General features: G+C 42.5%; 1 protein-coding gene across 4 annotated transcripts in view; it reads right to left on the bottom strand.

Annotated features, from left to right (window-relative positions):
• LY75 (lymphocyte antigen 75) overlaps positions 1–17,946 on the bottom strand; it is a 56,422-nt gene extending 38,476 nt beyond the window's left edge. The window contains exons 1-6 of one of the 4 annotated variants that reach the window (XM_052675459.1): positions 17,798–17,946; positions 13,261–13,389; positions 10,041–10,224; positions 1,272–1,646; positions 713–886; positions 275–445 (exon numbers count right to left, since the gene is read on the bottom strand). In XM_052675459.1, coding sequence (XP_052531419.1) covers positions 275–445; positions 713–886; positions 1,272–1,646; positions 10,041–10,083 — 763 coding nt within the window. In that variant the 5' untranslated portion in view covers positions 10,084–10,224; positions 13,261–13,389; positions 17,798–17,946. Of the gene's footprint in view, positions 1–274; positions 446–712; positions 887–1,271; positions 1,647–3,109; positions 3,279–4,992; positions 5,238–10,040; positions 10,225–13,260; positions 13,390–17,797 lie in introns of those variants that run through there. The other 3 variants (XM_052675460.1, XM_052675456.1, XM_052675458.1) reach the window with 3 other exon arrangements.
• Positions 17,947–18,425: the final 479 nt, after the last annotated feature.

An 18,425-nucleotide genomic window follows, 5' to 3' on the forward strand; every position in this document is an offset into this window, starting at 1 on the left:
CACACACCCCAGTAACTGCCACTCAGGCTCATATCTGAGATTTTGGGGATATTACTCAGTATATGAAGAACAGCTGACCAATGAAACCGCACAGATAAACTAAAAACAAACAACACTTGCAAAGTGAGTTGCTAATCTCACTTTAGTACACAGATTATACAACACGACATTCTATGGTGAATAAGTTGTAACCAAGAATTTTAAAGGCAGAAATTAAAATGCTGTCTTCACTGATGTTATCAATATTACCTGATAAAAATATGCAAATAATTACATCTACCTTGTATGTACTTTAATTCCGACGCATCTTGGATGCTAAGTAAGTCTCCACCTTGCCTCTGACATGAAATATAAGCTTCCTTCCAAGAAAGAGCAGACTGGGTATTGAACTGGTAGCAATGTTGAGAGCCTGCATTGTGTTCCCAGATATCACGACAACCATCCTCTGTGCAAAGGAAGCAGAATGTACTTCTAACTACAAGTATACTGAAACACCATAAATATTTCAAACAAAAAAAACACTCCATGGATTTTTACACTGAAATCACATATATTGCAGAGTAAATGTGTGCTGATTGCTCTTTCAATGCTGCGATAGAAAATTGACCTGTTTTTATCCAGCTTAACAGTGATGTTGTTGCACTGAGGCGGAACTGTACGTACATGAAGTCACAGAATGTTTTTAGGATGGCTATTTAAAAACCCTGCATACCTGGCTGTAAGCAGATTCCCCATTTTCCATCACGAGTATAATCTTCAGACGTGGCGCACCATTTCCCACCCGTGTGTGTCCCATCCCGAATGCAGTCATGATGCCAGGTCGTATTGTACAGAAAGGGGAACTCACAGGGCTTCCCATAGGAGTTCCCATCTTTGGTATAAACCTCTAGAAGGTAAAAAGGTAGAGAATAAGATACAAAAGATACCAAATAGAATTAATTGCCTGTACTGACACAGTTAATTCAAAAGCATACAAATCACACTTGTGGCTTTAAAACACAGTAACTTGTCATTACAGATAATATACAGCAATGCCAGAACTGAAAGAAACAAGAGAAAATATTTTTCTGTACTTTTTTCTTCTGCATGCTGCATAACGTATCAGAAACGTGCTTCCCTCTTTCTGCTAAGTTAGAGACAAATACATTCAAACCTTGTTGAAATCCAGGTCATTTGCACAAAGCGCTAAGGAATAAGGCTCACAGAATTTATGAGTAGGAGGAAAAATAACTCAAACTGGAGCCCCGACCCAAAGCCCTGCATGAGCTCACCGTGGTAAGGATACTGGCATATATCACCAGAGGAGTTGTTGCCTCTCCATTGGTCGGACGCGTTTATGCTGGCTGTTACATAGGCACTCTTGACAGTCACCTTGTACTGAGACGCACCAACCACAGAGCCATCAGCACACCGCCACCACAGCCGAAGGTCTGAGTTGCAATCCACCATTCTCAGGCGGGACGGTAATTTGGTGAATATATCGAGTCCCAAGCACTGCTTGGCGCCCAGGTGGAAAAGGCGGTTCTGGGACACCCATTTCCACAGACCTTCACTCGTCTCTCTGCAGTCATCTATCACAATCCGTGAGTTTTTAACTTGTATGCACTTGTTGAGCGTGTCGTGCCTAATGGTAAACACATCGCTGCCTGTGTAAGAACAAGTGAATGGCCACGGATGGTTATGACTCAGTATCACTTTCAGAGGAGGTTCTTTGAAAAAAAAACTGAATCACATTCTGAAGTGTGCTACTAGAAAATACAACAGCTGTCTTTACATTGCACTGTTTCTCATGTAAGCTGCAGCTTCCAGTAAGCAGATTTTCCTGTCCTTAGTGAGTATTCTTTACCTCAGGAAAAAAAAATAAACAAATCTCTTCAGAAATCTATACAAAATGAAGGGACAAAGTAAAGCTGTTTTCCAAGCCTGATTCTGTCAATGAAAATGACTCTAATTTTAACACGTACAGATTGGATCAATCCCTGTTTCGACAGAGCCCAGAGCACATCTAACAACAACGTGCACTTAACAAGCAATGCTAGCAACTGTTACAGACAGGCTGGTCTCCGAGCATTCCCCAGCAGCCACAGGACGGCCCCGTAGCACAGAGCCGGCAGCCGGAGCTGTGCCGTCCCGAGCCCGCACGGCTGTTACTCGGGCGTTTAAGGGAGGAATCTGCTGAGTAGCGCTTCGTCCCTCATAGTCATTCACCGACAATCGCATTCCTGCTGCGTTTTTTTTTTTTTTTAAATATGACTTAATAATAGGCTTGGCTGAATGGCAAGGAAAATACTCAGCGCTGTTATTCAGTGAATTTTACCACTACTTCCCAGTACACCGGGAATTTTCCACCGTAGCAGTGCCAAGCAGCCTGCGGAACCGGGCCGGCCGAGCGCACAGCGGAGTCCCGAGGCGCCTGGGCCGGAGGCTCACGCTTTTTTAACCCACCCTCCCCATTAACTCCCGGCTTCAGCCAACCAGCGCTGCGGGCCCTTTCTACCCTGTGCTTCCCCAACATGCTCCCTCCCTTTCGCTTTTCATTCTCCGCTCCACTTCTACCGTGCCCCGCGCCTCCCCTCGGATTTTCCTTCTCCCCGCTTTTCTTTCACTTCTTCCCATCAAACTTTCATTCTTACATCCAGAAGAAAACCACTTCGCTTTAAAAAATTTCCCCACAGAAGCTTCTGTTCCCCCATCAGACCTCCCTGCACAGCAACTCGCTGCGCGCAGCGCTCCGACGCGGACCGTCCCGGGGCGCGGTGCCCCCGCGCAGCGCCAGCGCTGCCCACCAACCGCCTGCCGCGGGTCAGCGCTCCTAGCCGCTTTCGGGAGGTCTGGGTATCTCTTCCTCCCGCCTGTGCGTGCAAAACTCATAGCTAAAAACGCGCTGACACTCTGCCACGACGTTCCTGGACAGAGCAGGGCAGCGATCCACCTTCTCTCGGTGCATCGCTCCGCTACTAGCCGCCCAAACTCTTGATCGACGCCCTCCGACCCGCTCTGATCTCGGAACCCCGCGGGACGAGCGGGGCAGCGGCCGCTGTCACCGTCCCGCCCGGCACCGGGAAAATGGCACCGCGGCGCCTCCTCGCCCAGTGGGCCCCAGCCTTACCCGCGTCATCCCTGCGGGCAGCGCAGCAGGCAAGCAGCCAGGCGAAGCAGCAAGCGACTACGCAGCGTCCCACTGGCCGCCCCATGGTCCCGCGGAGGGACGCGCACAGCGGGCTTGGAAGTGGCGGAGCGTCGCCCCGCCGCCGGCCGCCCTGCGATTGGTCCGCCCCGCCGCGCGTCACCTGTTGTCAGGAGAACTGCCTCCCCGAGTTTGGGGCGGTGCGGGGCGCGGCCGTGCGGGACGGAGCGGGGCTGTCGCTGCGGGAACTGGGCAGAGGGCAAGGGAAGTGGCTTGGGGAGACGAGAGAAAAAAAATAAGTAGAGGGGGAAATGGAAGGGAATGAGTTAAAAAAAAAAAAAAAAAAAAAAAAAAGAGGGAAAGGAAAAGTAGAGTGAGAAAAAAAGCCTTGCAAAATTGAGGAAAATAAATAATAAAAAAGGAAAAGCTGACTTAATTACTCCAACAGAATCCAAGAAAAGTGATAAAAAAGTAACTAAAGACGAAAGGAAATTAAGTGAAAATTCCAAGAGGACAGAGTGAAAAATTGACAAAACTGGGCTCATTAATATGGCTATTAGAGTTAAAAGTTTTTAAAAAACAATAGAAGAAAAGGAGCACCAGTAATAGCAGATGTCGAAGTAAAAGAACGGAAAGTGGGTCACATCACAGTTTGCATATGCCACCCTTTAGTCCTTGCAGCAGCATGGCCATGGGCTGCGTTGCGCTGTGAGGACTGCAGGGCCCTTCTGACAGCACTTGCCATGCCCACAGTGTCCCCACAGCACGTGCCAACACCCAGCGTGCCCACAAGCCATCCCCATAGGATGCACCAACAGGCTGTGCCCACAAACCATGCCAATACTCCATCCCCACAGGTCCCATTTGCTTCAGTGCTTTCTAAGACTTGGCATTTTCAAGTCACTGGAAGCTAAAATTGCAGTGAGCTGATCCAGTTGTGCCAGGGAAGGGGGAGGAAATGGGGCTGGGAGCAGCTGAAATAGCTGCTGCTGAGAAAATGATGATGCTGAGCACAGGAAGTTGCAGAAACCAAAAATAAAAGCACAAAGAGAAGGGTGACCAGTTGGCACGAAGGAGGGGGAAGAGAAAGAAGGAGAGCCGACAGAAAGTATGTGAAATAAAATTGTGCCTGGTTGTAGCCTGAGATTCAGTGATTCATTGCTGACCTGGAAAGGCTGCAACCCCAGCTGTGCAAGAAAGCACTTGCAAAGTTGCAAGGAAAAAACATTTTGGCTATGAAACATCCATTTTGATTAGACTTAGAGGAGAAGTCATTCAGGGAGAGAAACATTAGGTCTTCATTGAGCTGGGAAGGGCAGCACGCAGCCAGCTTTATGTGTTTCAGATGTGCCTATCATGCAGGAATCCGGCCACCCAGGGAAGGCAGTACTGAGGGTGTTGCCTGACCAGGAACTGAGCCAAAAGAGGTGAACAAAACCAGGCATCTGTAAGCAAGCAAGTGCTCCGTGCTGCTGGGAGCTGCAGAGCCAGACCTGGCTGCAAGGGCAGGAGCTATTCTAAAAATTGGTTTCAGGCAGAAAGAGGTTCCACAGCTGCAGCAAAACTGAGGCTCTGCTATGCAAAAGTGTCTTCTGGAAGAGCAGAGCGCTTGTGTCTCTACGCAGAGAGTAGGAGGCAGAAATTCCCCACTGATATAAAAGCAAGCAACTGAAACTGCAACGTATTGGTGAGGTGGTGTGCCACTTCTTAGATAAAACATCACAACAAGAAACGGTGGGTGTGAACACTGCATCCCCATGAACCCTCCCGCCTGCTTGCTATTTTTGATGTAATAATTGACTAACCCAGTTTTAGAATGGAGAGGAGTTTAGCTTCAGAACTAACAGCATGCAGTGCATACTTACTGAACACAAAGCAAAATGCATAGTTCCCTTCTTCCACAGCCAAGCAGCAGACAGGTGAGGATTCAGATCTGTACAGACTCAGATCTGTACACCTGCTTTACTGAACAAGCACAATTAAGGCGGCTCTGCTTTGATAACAGAAGTTCAAAAACAAAGTTACTGAAAACCATATACTGTATATACAGTAGTTTTACTATATTTTCTATCAAGGACATTAAAAAGAAACACATACTTTATTGTTTGTTTCTTTTTTATCCATCTACTACGATTAAAAAAAAATTGCAGGACAATACTCTGTGGAAATGACCAGCTAAAAGCTAAGTAAATTGTGGTTGTTAACCCGTTGGTGGGCTTGCACTCTGTGCGATTCATCTAATCAAATGCTGTGCAATCTGATGCCACACTGTTCCCTGTCCCCCCCCCCCCCCTCCCCCCCCCCAGCCCCCCCCCACTACTGACAGTGCCTAGCTCCTGCACATCTCTTCCTAAGGAAGCCAGCTTTCAAAGGCAGTATTTCAAACAGCCTTCTCTCTGCTGAACTCGCTTGCCCTCCCACCTAAATAACGTGTCTCTCATCTATAGAAGAGACGTCTTTCCTGTTTTAATTACACCAGATTTTGCAAAGGAGAATGAGAAAGTAATTCCTCAAGGTAGATGATTGTACCTGGGATGGTTACTCTGCAAATGAAAACAAAACCAATAAAGCCAACAAGGCCAGTCAACAAACCACTATAGGAGGAGGAAATAGCACAGGAAATAATATCTGTGCTTGTGTCATATGATAACCTTTAAAAATCTTCTACAGCGATCTGTACAAAGCTTATCAAAATTAATGCAGTGTCGAAGAGTATTTCTAAAAGGATTCATGCTGGCATTATGGATGAGGCTTCTGCATTTGATGTGAACTGCTATTTGAATGCTACTTGCAGCATAACAGGTGAACAGTTTCTGAATTGCAAACCGCAAACGTTTCCCGTTCCTATCCATAACTACAGCTCACTGCAGAGCAGCATACACAGCAGAGCAGATTTCAAGCATTCCTAGAGAGTAACAAATAGAGAACTTCAGGTACAGGGAGACTCTACAACAGTTGACACCAATGCACAGCAGCCTTTCCTCCTGCTTCCAAGCAGACGACTTTGCCTTTACAATCAAAAAGCCTTTGGAGGTGCCAACATCATGACTAAGAGCCTTTTATTTCTAGCAGTCTTTCTTGTTCATCAACAGATATCTTTTTTGCTTTCATGCCCATATGTTTATAGCACCCATATGTTTTTAACAATAGCATTACCTGCAGAAAGCGTCAACACCTGTCTATCCATAAATCTCCACCTCAATCTCACTTCTGCTCACCACACTTAATAGGTACTTTGCCTGTGCAGACTTCCTCCCTGTTTTACAATCAACACTTTATAATCTGGTTTTTCTGGCTGGGTTGAGAGCATCCACGTGGCAGTGAACACAAAGGGAATGCTGGAAAAGGATTTGCTACCTCCAGCATCTCCCAAGACTGGGAAGTGGCATTAGAGATGGTAATTTCTTGCCCTCTCTGGTCCCCTCAGAAGTGACTCTGAGACTGGGACATCCAAACAGGGAACAAGAGTTGTTTATTACTTTTTCCACCTTGCAACATCAGTGCTTGCAATATCCAGGCCTTCACAGGAAACACAACAAAGCAAAAGAGATGAGGGCTTGAGAGATTTGCTGGAGGAGAAAATATTTTGTTCCTACCTAGATTCTGCTTATAAGTTTGGTATTAAAACATGTCTCTGGTTTTAGTGGAGAGCCTGTTAGCCCTTTAAAATACCAGCCCTGGGCATGTGTAAAGGTACTTTAATGAAACAGAAACTCGGAGAACTTCAAGTAATACTGTAAGTATGCCCAAAAGCCAAATGATTCTTTTTTGACACATAAAAAACATTTGGCTTGGTGAATTCCATATGTGGCCATGGAAAAACAAACAGTAAAACTGAAAGTGAATGTATGAAGCATCCAGCAACCGATCTGGGTGCAGAGAGATCATAGGAAATGCTTAAGCAATACTCTGGTTATTTTTTTGTTGTGTTAAGTCCACCTGGATGGTCTTTTCTTTGCGGACACTTAGGCTATTTGCTGGCTTTTGCGGGCTTAATTATTTTAAAATGTTAATTTTAAAATATTAATGAATATTTAGCTTTTATCAAAATGGGAACAGAAAGTAAAACAGCATTTCTTTACTGTTTCTTTAGATTTCTTGTTGCAGCAGCCTACGCTTCTAACAAGTTATGAAAGGGTCATTTTTACAATCAGGGTATGATGAAACCACACAATCTGAATTTTTATATATTCTTTACCTTTCTTTAACAAGCTACACGAACCTCTAGCATGCGTTCCAAGATTGTGAGTTCTTAGTTGGGCTTGAAGGGTCTGTTACTGTTAGGAATCCTTACTCTCTTCAAGTTTCAGCATTTAAAGAACAACATGCTTCATGTTAATACAGCATTTTAGAGTGTTCTTTCTCCCAGTACACAGAAACACAGTAGGTAATTTCCAGAATTCATAAAAAGCAATTACAAACCTTCATTGTAATACGAGCCTTCTTTTTACTCAAAAGTGACTGCCAAATTCTGTCCTACTGCATATTCAAACTCAGATTAGACAAGGCCTCCTGAAATACTAGAAATGGGATTGAGAAACAGGACAAAGAAGGGCATGTGGACACAGCCACTCTCCTGCGACTTCTCTCTTTGTGGTGGGGAATGTCTTCTGCCTGCCTTGGTTTGGCTCTGATTCCTGCTGGGATTTTTATGTGCACTTGGAACAACAAAATAATAAAAGCAGCGCTTTAACATTTGGAGGATTGCTAAAGACCCTGAAGTGAGCGTCAAATGATACATTTTTGCAGCACTTTAAGTAAAGGTTTCTGACACCACAAAGTAGATTTTTAATGGAAACTGTGCCTCAGTATTGTAGCTCTACTGACAGTTAATACATTCAGTATCTCCTCAAAAGCTGTTTTCTGTTGTAATGTAAGATCATTTTTCATAATATGCTTATGGGATCTGGCTTCTAAAATAATATTTCATGACACAATAAATTTAATGCAAAAAAAGAAAAAAGTTTGGTGAGATGTTCATCAATTATAATTTGGGCAACGTTCATAAGGAAATAAAAACTCATTTGGGTAGAAAGGCTTTTGAAATTAAATGAAAGATTGATGGGGCTCTTTTCGTCCTTACCCATGCAAAGTGTGTCAGTACTCTAAAAGAGGAAGGGACTCAATTCCCTAAAAGGGGAAGGAAGATGTGGTTTATCTTTTCTCATGCCTTTCTGGAGGCAAATTCACCTTGTTGGAGGAGAACATGGATGAGACCTTCCCCAACAGAACTATCCCCACTGCTCTGTGTATGTGACTAGCAAGAAGGAAATTTTCAAAATGTCACTGAGAGAATGGTAAAAAGAGCAACATTTCAGATTGATGTGGAGCACATCTGAGATTAAAAGAGCTTGTGTGGAAAGGATGGACCTACCGAGGGCTACTCCACTGGCACTTAAATTCATGAAGAATATGACTGTGCTATAAATTGAAGAACAGCCGTTGTGGCGAAGCAGCAGTTTGCCGTGAGCAAAGGCATAGAAATTCTGCTTTTGTTGACTGCAGAAGAGGCTAGAGTACAGAAATAGTGAGTGGAAAATGGACAGAGTGCCTTTTAAATAGGAAATGAGGAAAGAAAGAACACCTACAACAACAAAAATTATAAAAATACAGAGAAAAAAAATGAAGGAAATTTTAGATGAAGGCAGTTGCATACCAGGCAAGTTGGACATCACAGTACCAGGACATAAAATCAACGGAAAACACAAGAGTCACTCGAGCTAGTATAAGGTAGGGAAATTTGCTAGTGATCACTGAAATCAAAGGAACGTAGCAAAAGCCCCCCAGGTGGCACGGGCTCTGCATGGACTGAAATGCTAGCTTTAAGTGTACATAGTGCTGAATCTGCAGAAACTGTACTTCGGGTAACAATCATTGACTCCATTAAAAGTAATTTCACAGAGTAGTTGGACAAGGAAGTCATGGAAGAGTCTTTCATTTGGTCCTCATTAGTGTGCAAGATCTTCCACTAGATCCTCCACTTATGATTGGGATTGCTGTTCTGGTGCTTACATTCAGAATTCCCCAGGTTTAACAAAGTCCAAGCATTACAGTGGCTACACCCAGCTTCAGAAAGAACAGAGACACAGACATGACAAAACTTGTGAAAAGGAAACAGAGAGGAGCAGCTTGAAATAGTAAGGATATGCAGCACAGCTGCTAACATCTTGAGAAGCACTAAAACTAAGCAGACACAGGATAGTGTGACCACAAGACAGGCTATCAGAAGCAAGAAGTTGAATTCATCTCCAACTGAAAACCCAAAATCCAGAGTCACAAACTATATATTAAAAGGAAAACACAGTGACAGAGCAATAAAAGTATGAACAGCAGATAGTAAGAGAAATCAGAGCTAATATTAAATCTTTTCCAGATATATCAAGACCAAGACCACTGGAGTCTGGTGGACCAAAGGCATCTGCAGAGTAAAAGAGAAGAGAGGCCAAAACATTTATAGAGAAAATCTCGTGACGTGCATATGCATGTACACACTGCAATAAGGAGGTGATTCCTGTACTTGAACCCTTATTTCTGAGGGAGTCAGCAGAGCCTCTGCCTGAACCTGGGCTGATTGGGAACAGCTGGAACCTAAAACATGAGGAGTAGAAATCTCTAGGAACTATGCTAGGCACCTGAGTTTCCTAGGGGAGTGCAGGTAAGTAGCTACTAATGGCAGCAAGTAAACTTTCTCTTCAAGCTTTCTCTGAACAGAGAGCAGCAGCGTGACACAGATTTCTAATATTGTTCTGGGGGCAAAAAGGAGGGAGACAAGGTGAGTGATGCTAAAGGCCAGCAGGACTTTGAACCACACAAAGTTATAGAAGCAGCAATAAGGGCTAGATTTAGTGTACAGCTGGATAAATAGGACCTGTTTGGGCAGTGTCAACACATAATCTCTTAACTTATTGTTTACCTTCCAGGCCTCTCGAGTGCTTTTTGACGAGGTCAGCAAGCATGTGGACGAAAGCGATCTGGTTGATATGGTCCACCAGAGGTCTCTTGAGCAGGATGACAGCTCCAGCTGGGAGAACAGATCAGCAGGCACTCCCAAATGGAACTTGTTGTTTGCTTCTTTCTGCTGATCTGAGGGTGTTCTGCTGTAAAGAAATTATTTGTACCTTAGCTTTATCATCACTGAAAGTGAGATTGAAATATCTTTTGTTATTACCCACAGCTTACATGAGGTTGCGACTTGAACAAGAACTACCTGTCTGTGACTCAACACCTACAACAAGATAAAGTTTGTGGGTGGACAGTGCGTACAAATGAGTTTAGAGAACTTCTACTTGTGCTTGACACTATGGGTAAATCAGAGAGAGACTATGAGAATACTGCTATCAGCTTTTCATCACTACACAGTAGTTCAGGTGAGCTGTTTTCACGTACCTGATGCAGAATATAAGAGGGAGAATTCAGAAGGTGAAGATAACGCACAACAGCATAGATCCCTCATGACTCAGATCTGCAGTGCTCTGCCCATGTACTAACCACTAACGAGCTTCTAGACTCTTGACTTTACAGCATATGTTAAGTTATGAAGTCTAATTGTACAACATTTGGTAACTCCAGACCTCTGGAGATTATTTAGTGCAACCCCTTGCTTAGAGACAAGGATCAGCCAGAGCAGGGTGCCCGCGGCTGTGTCCAGTCACATTTACAGTAACTCCAAGGACAGAGACTGCACTGCCTCTCCAAGCAGCTCGATCCAGCATCTGACCAGAGTAAGAAATTTTTTATTTTTTAAGGACTTTATGTAATCAGCACAGAATGACATATAGCTTGTACCTTCACTGGAGGCCACTGAGAAGAGTTTAGCTGCTTCTTCCGTCACTCACCCCAACTCTAGGTATTTAGATGAATTAATAGGATCTCCCTGATCCTTCTCTTCACTAGGATGAATAGTGCCAGCTCTCTCAGCCACTCATATAGTAAATGTTCTGTTTCCTTAATCATCTTCGTGTTTTTTTTCCTGGACTTGTTCTGCTGAATCCCTATCTTTCTTGTACTGTGGAGTAGAGGTGGATCCAGCACTCCAGATGCATCTTTCCAGTACTGAATAGGGTGAATGATCACCCCCCTCAACCACCTGACAACACTGCATTACAGCAGTTCAGGATACTGTTGGGTTGTCTTTGTTATAGGGCCACATTGCTAGTTCATATTCAAGCCAGTGTTCTCCAGAACTCCCAAGTTCTCTTCTGTAATGTTACTTCCCAACTATTTGGTCCCTAGCTTAGGCAGAACTTACTTGCATTTGTCAGTGTGTGGGGGTATTACTCCCAAGTGGAGGATTTATCATTTCCCTTTGTTAAACTCTAGGAAATTCATCTTCTTGATTTGTCCAGTCTGTTGAGATTCCTCTGAATGGTAGCACAGCCATTTCCATGTACCAGCCCTGCCAGTTTGCAATTATCTGCAGACTTGCTGAGAATGCATTCTGGCCCAACATCAAGGACTATTAATGAAGATGTTAAATGGCATTGGCCCCACTATTGACCTTGTGCCTCTGATTATCATCTTTTGTGCCTGGCATTTCAATCAGTTTTCAGTTCACCTCACTGTCCACTTGTCCTGTCATCATCTTGTTAATGAAGATGCTATGATGACAGCACTGAAAGCCTTGCTAAAGCAAGATGATTAACATCCACGTCTCTCTCCTCAACCATCAATTTAATTGCTTCATCACAGAAGGCTATCAGGTCTGTCAGGCATGATTTTCCCTTCAATATGTCCACATTGACAACTCCCACTCCTTTTTGGATCCTTAATATATTTTGAAATTGGTTCCAGAATTGCTTTCATTATTAAGAGGGGGGGGCCTTTCAGTATCTGAGGAGGTGGGGAGGGCACAAGAAAGAAGGAGACAGACTCCGGAGATAGGACAAGAAGAAATGATTTCAAACTAATAGAGGGGAGATTTCTATTGGATATAAGAAAGAAGTTTTTTTTTTTTACAATAAAGGTGGTGAGGCACTGGCACAGGTTGCCCAGAAAACCATCCCCAGAGACACTCAAGGTCAGGCTGGAAGGGCTCTGAGCACTTGATGGAGCTGTAGGTGTCCCTCATCATTGCAGGAGAGTTGGACCTGATGACCTTTTAAGGGTTCTTTCCAACTCATATTAGATTCCAGGATTATTTGCTCCACCACCTTCCCAGGTGCTGAGGTGATGCTGACTGGCCTTGTAGTTGCTCACATTCTCATTTTTCTTGATATTAAGTCTGACATTTACTTTCTTCCCGTCCTCAGGAACCTCCTCTGATCACTGTGACCTTTCAAAAATATTTGAGAGTATCCTTGCAATGTCATCTGTCCTCAGCACATGTAGATGTAGCCCATTGTTTCCCATGGACTTGTTCACATCCAAATTTATTCAAATGCTCTGATATTCTATACTGAGAGAAAGTCTTCATTGCTCCAGATGCTCCTACTGGTCTGAGGGGTGTGGAATTCCTGAAATCAAGTTTTACCAGTGAGGATAAAGGGGAATAATAAACTGAGTTCCTCTGCCTTTTCTGTCCTTTGCTACCAGCACCCCATTCAGCAGCAGTCTCACACTTTCTCAAGCCTTCCTTTTGTTGCTGATACACTTGGGCAAGTCCTGACAGTGCAGTGTTACTAAGTTCCTCACTTTTTTGCTGAACTTTCTCAATGGACTGTTCCCAGAAAGAGAGAGAAGATGCTGTTGTCTCCTTTTTAACAAATAGATTGGCAATTTGGATATATTTGCTATGACATACCCAAACGAAATCCCTTTTTTAAGAGGAATCTAAACCTCTTACTAATCCAGGTAAATTCAGCAACCATAAATCTAAAGCAAGTTCTCAGAGGAGTTGAACCTTATTATTCAAAGTATGAAAATATTTATTAGAGCACAAAAAAGGAGTCTAGATCTTCTTCATTCCATTCTTCACAAATGAGTACTGTTACTAATGGAGCAGTTTCTGTCTTAAATTCTCATTGCGACCCATTGAACATTTACTCATTTGTATAAAGTCCAACAGTTAGACTACGTTCCTCTTGCACTTAGCAACCGATCTGACAATCTGAAGTCCTCAGAAAGACAAAGTGCTAGAGGTATAACGATTTTAATTTTTACTCAGGCATGAATATTGAACATAATTTTCATCCTACCTCTGAATCAGAATGATCCAACCACTGCCTTCAGAAGTAAGTCCTTAAGGCAACAGTAGCTGTATTGGTTAAACTCAAGCATTTATCTTTAACCTTTAGTTCCACGTTCTGCTTTTATGGCCATGAGAACTGCAAGAGAGGACATGACAGACACTGTGAAGTTGGAATGAGCAAAAGGCAAGCCAAGAATCTTGACTTCAGAAGCAAAAGTTAGTGGAGACTCCACGTCAGAGTGTATTTTATTCCTCTAGGAAAACATGTTTAAACATAATAATTGGACACAAAATAAAGCATGAACAGTGCTAGAGATCATTTTAAATTGAAGTTGACTTCATCTCATTTTTTAATAAACAATACCAGATTTTGAGAGGTTGTTAATTCCTTAATATAACACCATAACAATGCTGTAATTCAATGAGTCTTGGATAGTAATCCAATACCAAATTGAAAGTACAGCTTCTTCATCCATTTGATGGCACCATATTTTAGCTCCTTCCTTTTATTGCTATTATTCTGAATTGAGAACAAAATTTCTTCAAAATTAGTTTGGAAAAAATCTTTCTGGAATTTAAATTGACAGACAGATTTTTGGCAAACATGTATCTCTGTCCTTAGAAGCACCTAAACAGTGATGGAATGAGGTACTTTAAACAGTTACTGCAAAGGGGTTTTTCCACTAATAATAAAACACTGATTTTGCAATTTGATTCTTGGAGTTGAGGACTGTTGTTCTGCTGTCATTTGGCCACATTTGTTACTGCTGTTTTAGCTGCCTAAGCAATACATGCCTATACATGTCCAAAATTCCACCTGATTTGGTGGTTTGTTTGTTTGTTTGTTTTTCAGCAGGACCCACAGCCTAAGGCATCTCACACAACCAGCACTTTACCAGCAGGAGTTGGGGCTGGGTCCCTGTGCATTAATTCCTGTGCATTAATTCAAAATGCATGCATTTCCCCTTTGATCTTGAAGCTCACTGTAACATATTAAGAATCTCATTCTTGATCACTCTGAAAAGATTGAGCTTAATGCTTTCCAATAACAATACTTTAAGAGTCCATTTTACATAACCAGCTACAATTTAAATCAGTCCTGGAAGGGACAGGAGACTGTAGCAGCATTCTGGAAAGGGCACACTTTATAATGACTTCATTTCACCATTTGTAATAGCTGTCAGTACACACACAAACAAGTTGCAGCAACGCAACTAGAGTTCCAAATAATGGGCAAGCTCAGAAGGCAAGCTGCTGATCACCATATTGCCTGCTGGCTACTTCTGCTAAGCCTATAATACCATCTACAGCATTAGCAAGTCAAAAATACACACATCTCTGATATTAAAAATAATTGTTACGCAACTCAGCTTTAAACCGCTTGTCTAGCAACAACAAGACTTTTCCCATTTCAGGTCTGATACCTGAAATGACAACACCCTGAATTACAGGGGAACAAAACAAAAATCAGTTCAGCATCACACGTGAGCAGTTAGTTTTAAACAATTACACATTCTGTTACCTCTGTTTTGGCAGTTGCTTGCTAAGAGCTGACATCCTGTGCTGCAACCAATGCATCAAGAAGGGAAAGATCTGCAAGAGGTCAAGCAAATGGTGGAAGCTGTTACTGAATTTCTTTTCTGACCCCATCTTTGTTTTTTGAGGCAGGATTTTTATTTTCATAATCATTTTTAAAGCATCATTTTCATATTATAATTATAGCTAAGACCGGCCAGAAGTTAAGCATAAAACTGTACTTTGTTCTACTGCCTGTGTTTAACTCTTCCTTTACTGTTTGCACAACACCTGCACATGCTATACAGTCACTTCCCCAATAAGCTGGTTCTTTTCTTGTTTCCTTGGTGGTTTGTTGTTTGTTTTTTTTTTTAAAGTTTTCTTTTTTTTTTTCTTTTTTTTCTTTTTTTTCTTTTTTTTTTTTTTTTTTTTTTACATTAGGTATCTGAATATTAATCACAATACTTTCAGAATAACATTTTCTAAAGCAGAATATAGAGTTCAATATTTCTCTCCCAGTTTACACCAGTGAAATCCTACTTTGCATTATTACAACACGTCCAGCAGGCTTACAATAATCTTTTTTTCACCTCTATGAATTATATCACACTAAATGCCTAATTTCTGCTAATGCCCTAAAGTAATTCCTGAACATTAGGCTCGTTTCAGCCTTGGGACTGCTGAAGTATGCTACAGGGAGAAAACGAGTTCTGGACAGTTACCCATCTGGACAGTTACCCATTCAGTCATGTATACAACAAATTGTCTCCACCTTATCCTATATAAATACAAGCCACAGTACTTCTTCTTGGAAGAGATCTACACTACTTTTGATGTTTTCTCAGAATGTTTCTCATGCACAGTTCAGTCTACTCCTCAGAGGGTTAATACTTGACTAACTGACTTCCCCAGCCGGCTTTGTTCAAAGTGCAGTCATCCTCCCTAATCCAGACAACATCTATCAGAAACAAAGACCTTAAACAAAACACATTAGGCCTCAGCCTTCTCTTGTGAAGTTTTGGCCTTCAGCCAGAATTTTTTTTTTATTTTTTTATTTTCTATGTGATCTTTATTTTTCTTTCCCCAAGCAGCAGCTAACACGGATCAAAAGAGCAATTGCTTTAGGATGCAATCATAAAAATAATAAACATGAGAACTAACGCAGCACTATGCACCTTAGATTAAGCCTTGTGCGCCTGTTGCGGGTGTCCTTGTCTTTTGGGAAGGCTGAAGCTCCAGCCTTTTTCAATTTCCATTGATTGTCTCTGTCTCTGGATTGAGAAAGAAAACCTTGGAGTGGTGTTTGGGCTCTGAAGGGTTTCTCTCAACCTCTCTGGTTTGTTTTTTTTTTTTTTTTTTGGTACTCGTATATTGACCATCATGCATCTCATCTCCTGAGCCTGTGACTATACTGGGAACACAAAACAAATCAGAACAAAGTAAAAAAAACATAGAAAAAAAAAATTGTTTGCACGTATCTCTTTATTTACATTTACTGGTCATTTACCGGTTCTGGGCTTTTGCTTTATTGAGCTATTCACTCCTAGTGAGCTAAATGCCACTCACTTCCTCTATCTCACATGTGGATTTTGGGTTCCCAGGGCAGGCTGTGTGCTTTGCCCACACCAGCTGCTGTAGTAGGTCAGTGGGATGATTCAGCTGTGCTCATTTCAGAACTGCCCCTTTCTATCACGAAGTAAACCGCAGATTAGCCAGAGGTGTTCCCCATGCCCCAGCTGTGTGAGATTTGCATCCTAAACTCTGGCTAGAAGAAAGTGGGATGAAGAATCTGCAGTTTCACACACCAGTATTTTCAGATCAGGATTACTCACGTTTACCCTGACTGAGCTGTAAAGGGACATCCGGCAGCATTCTGAATATATTCCCCAGCAGCAGTTGTGCATCTATTTCCAAACAACAACTATCAAATTTAGCAGTGCACAGTGCTTTGGTGAGTGCCTGTTGTACAGTCCAACTCTCTACAATGTTCTCTTGTATTTCCTACCATGCCTCTAGCTGTTTGCTCCTTGTTCTATCTGTCCCAGCTAACAGCAATAACTGATCCCTGTTCCCCTAATGCTTCTGCTTTCATCAGGGTTAGTTCTTTCTCTCCTATCTCCCCACACCAGGCTTGGACTCACATTAGACCAAGTGGAAGAGCAATCCATAAGTGCAGCTGAGACTGAATATCTGCCCTAAGCTTTTCCTAAGAACAAAGCAGATTTAGATGCAAATATTGGTAAAGTCCAAATCATCAACCAGGTGTGCTCTAGAGGGCTATGGATGGTATAGGACAGGAGAAGAGAGCCCACACCACATCCTCCTCTTGCCATACCCAATGGTCTATGCCGTTGAGGGCTGTGCCTCTGGGTTGGGCACCCTGGCAGTGTGTGATGACAGAGCCAATGCCTGAGCAACCATTTTGGGTACTGCGTGGGGAGAAGACCCCCTCTGCTATTTATTCCACACACATTTTAAGAGAAAGGCAGCTAAAGTATCAGTAACAACACTAGTAATTTGTTCTCTCCAAACAGAAAGCCTGCAGGATGCTCCAGCGCGTTTTCACCCTTAACTGCAAGGCACCTTACAGATTTTATAGTTGCAATATCCTGCACATTGAGCTCCATCTTCAGTATTTGCTTTTGAAATAATTTTTAAAAGTAATTCAGTTTGCCTCTTAATGATCCCCAGGACAGAATATGCAGCAGCAGCTGCAACTTGACCTTTTCTCAGGTCTTTCCGGAAAGAATCTTTCTGATGCTGCAGAATTTTATATACTAGAAAGTACAACATTAGATCACATAAACTGGTAGGTGTCAGATTTAAGGTAGGTAACAGGTAAGCATGCAAGCATCAGCAAAAACTTCCCAGGAGAAACAAATGCAACTAAAGCAGAATTATTTGCAGTCTGTGACAGGACTGTAACAAATTAAGCCATACATAACTGGGAACATTATTTTACTTTATGTTAGTTTTTATCTCTCCCAGCTCACAAACAGCATGCAGCATTAGGGATCTTGCTTACACACCTGAATGAAGCATCAAGCTCTAGGATGCAGTCCCACATCAAGCGTCAGTGAAGCCGTGCAGCACGAAGCTGCTGACGAGGTAAGAATCAGTTCTTCCCTTAGCTATGTGCATGCCTGCTCTCAGCTCCCAGCAAGGGCTTTCCTGGTGCTTCTCAGCTGCAATACACACAGAGTTTATGGCAGGAGGAAGAAGCAAAGCAGATTTAATCAGGTTATTACCGGGTTCAAAGGTCTGTGATCACACTTCAGGAAAAAAAATGGTCTGAATATATAGCTTGGTGGGATGACTTTCAGTATACACTGAAGAAAAAAATACAGAATAAACAAAGACTTTTTTTTCTTCTCTATAGCATGATTAGAACCTTCTAAATTTCTTGAAATGAAGATCCGTGTAAGAAAAACCCAAATATATACCCCAGTCATCTGAAAAAACAGTTCAGAGAAAGTTTTCCCCATTTTCCTCTGCTGCCATGCAAAGGAATGTAAATTTTAGCCAGCTATGCATTAACTTTAGTTATCTTGTATCTACAGGGTAGCCCCCTTTCTATTAAAACTATGGTCTGAAGCATTTATTTCCAAGAATCAGAATGGAGAGTTGTCTTGTTGGTTGAGTTTGAGAAAAGAGAAA

Source organism: Tympanuchus pallidicinctus, unplaced genomic scaffold (genome assembly GCF_026119805.1).
Source record: "Tympanuchus pallidicinctus isolate F22 unplaced genomic scaffold, pur_lepc_1.0 scaffold15, whole genome shotgun sequence".
NCBI classification, from domain to species: Eukaryota; Metazoa; Chordata; class Aves; order Galliformes; family Phasianidae; genus Tympanuchus; species Tympanuchus pallidicinctus.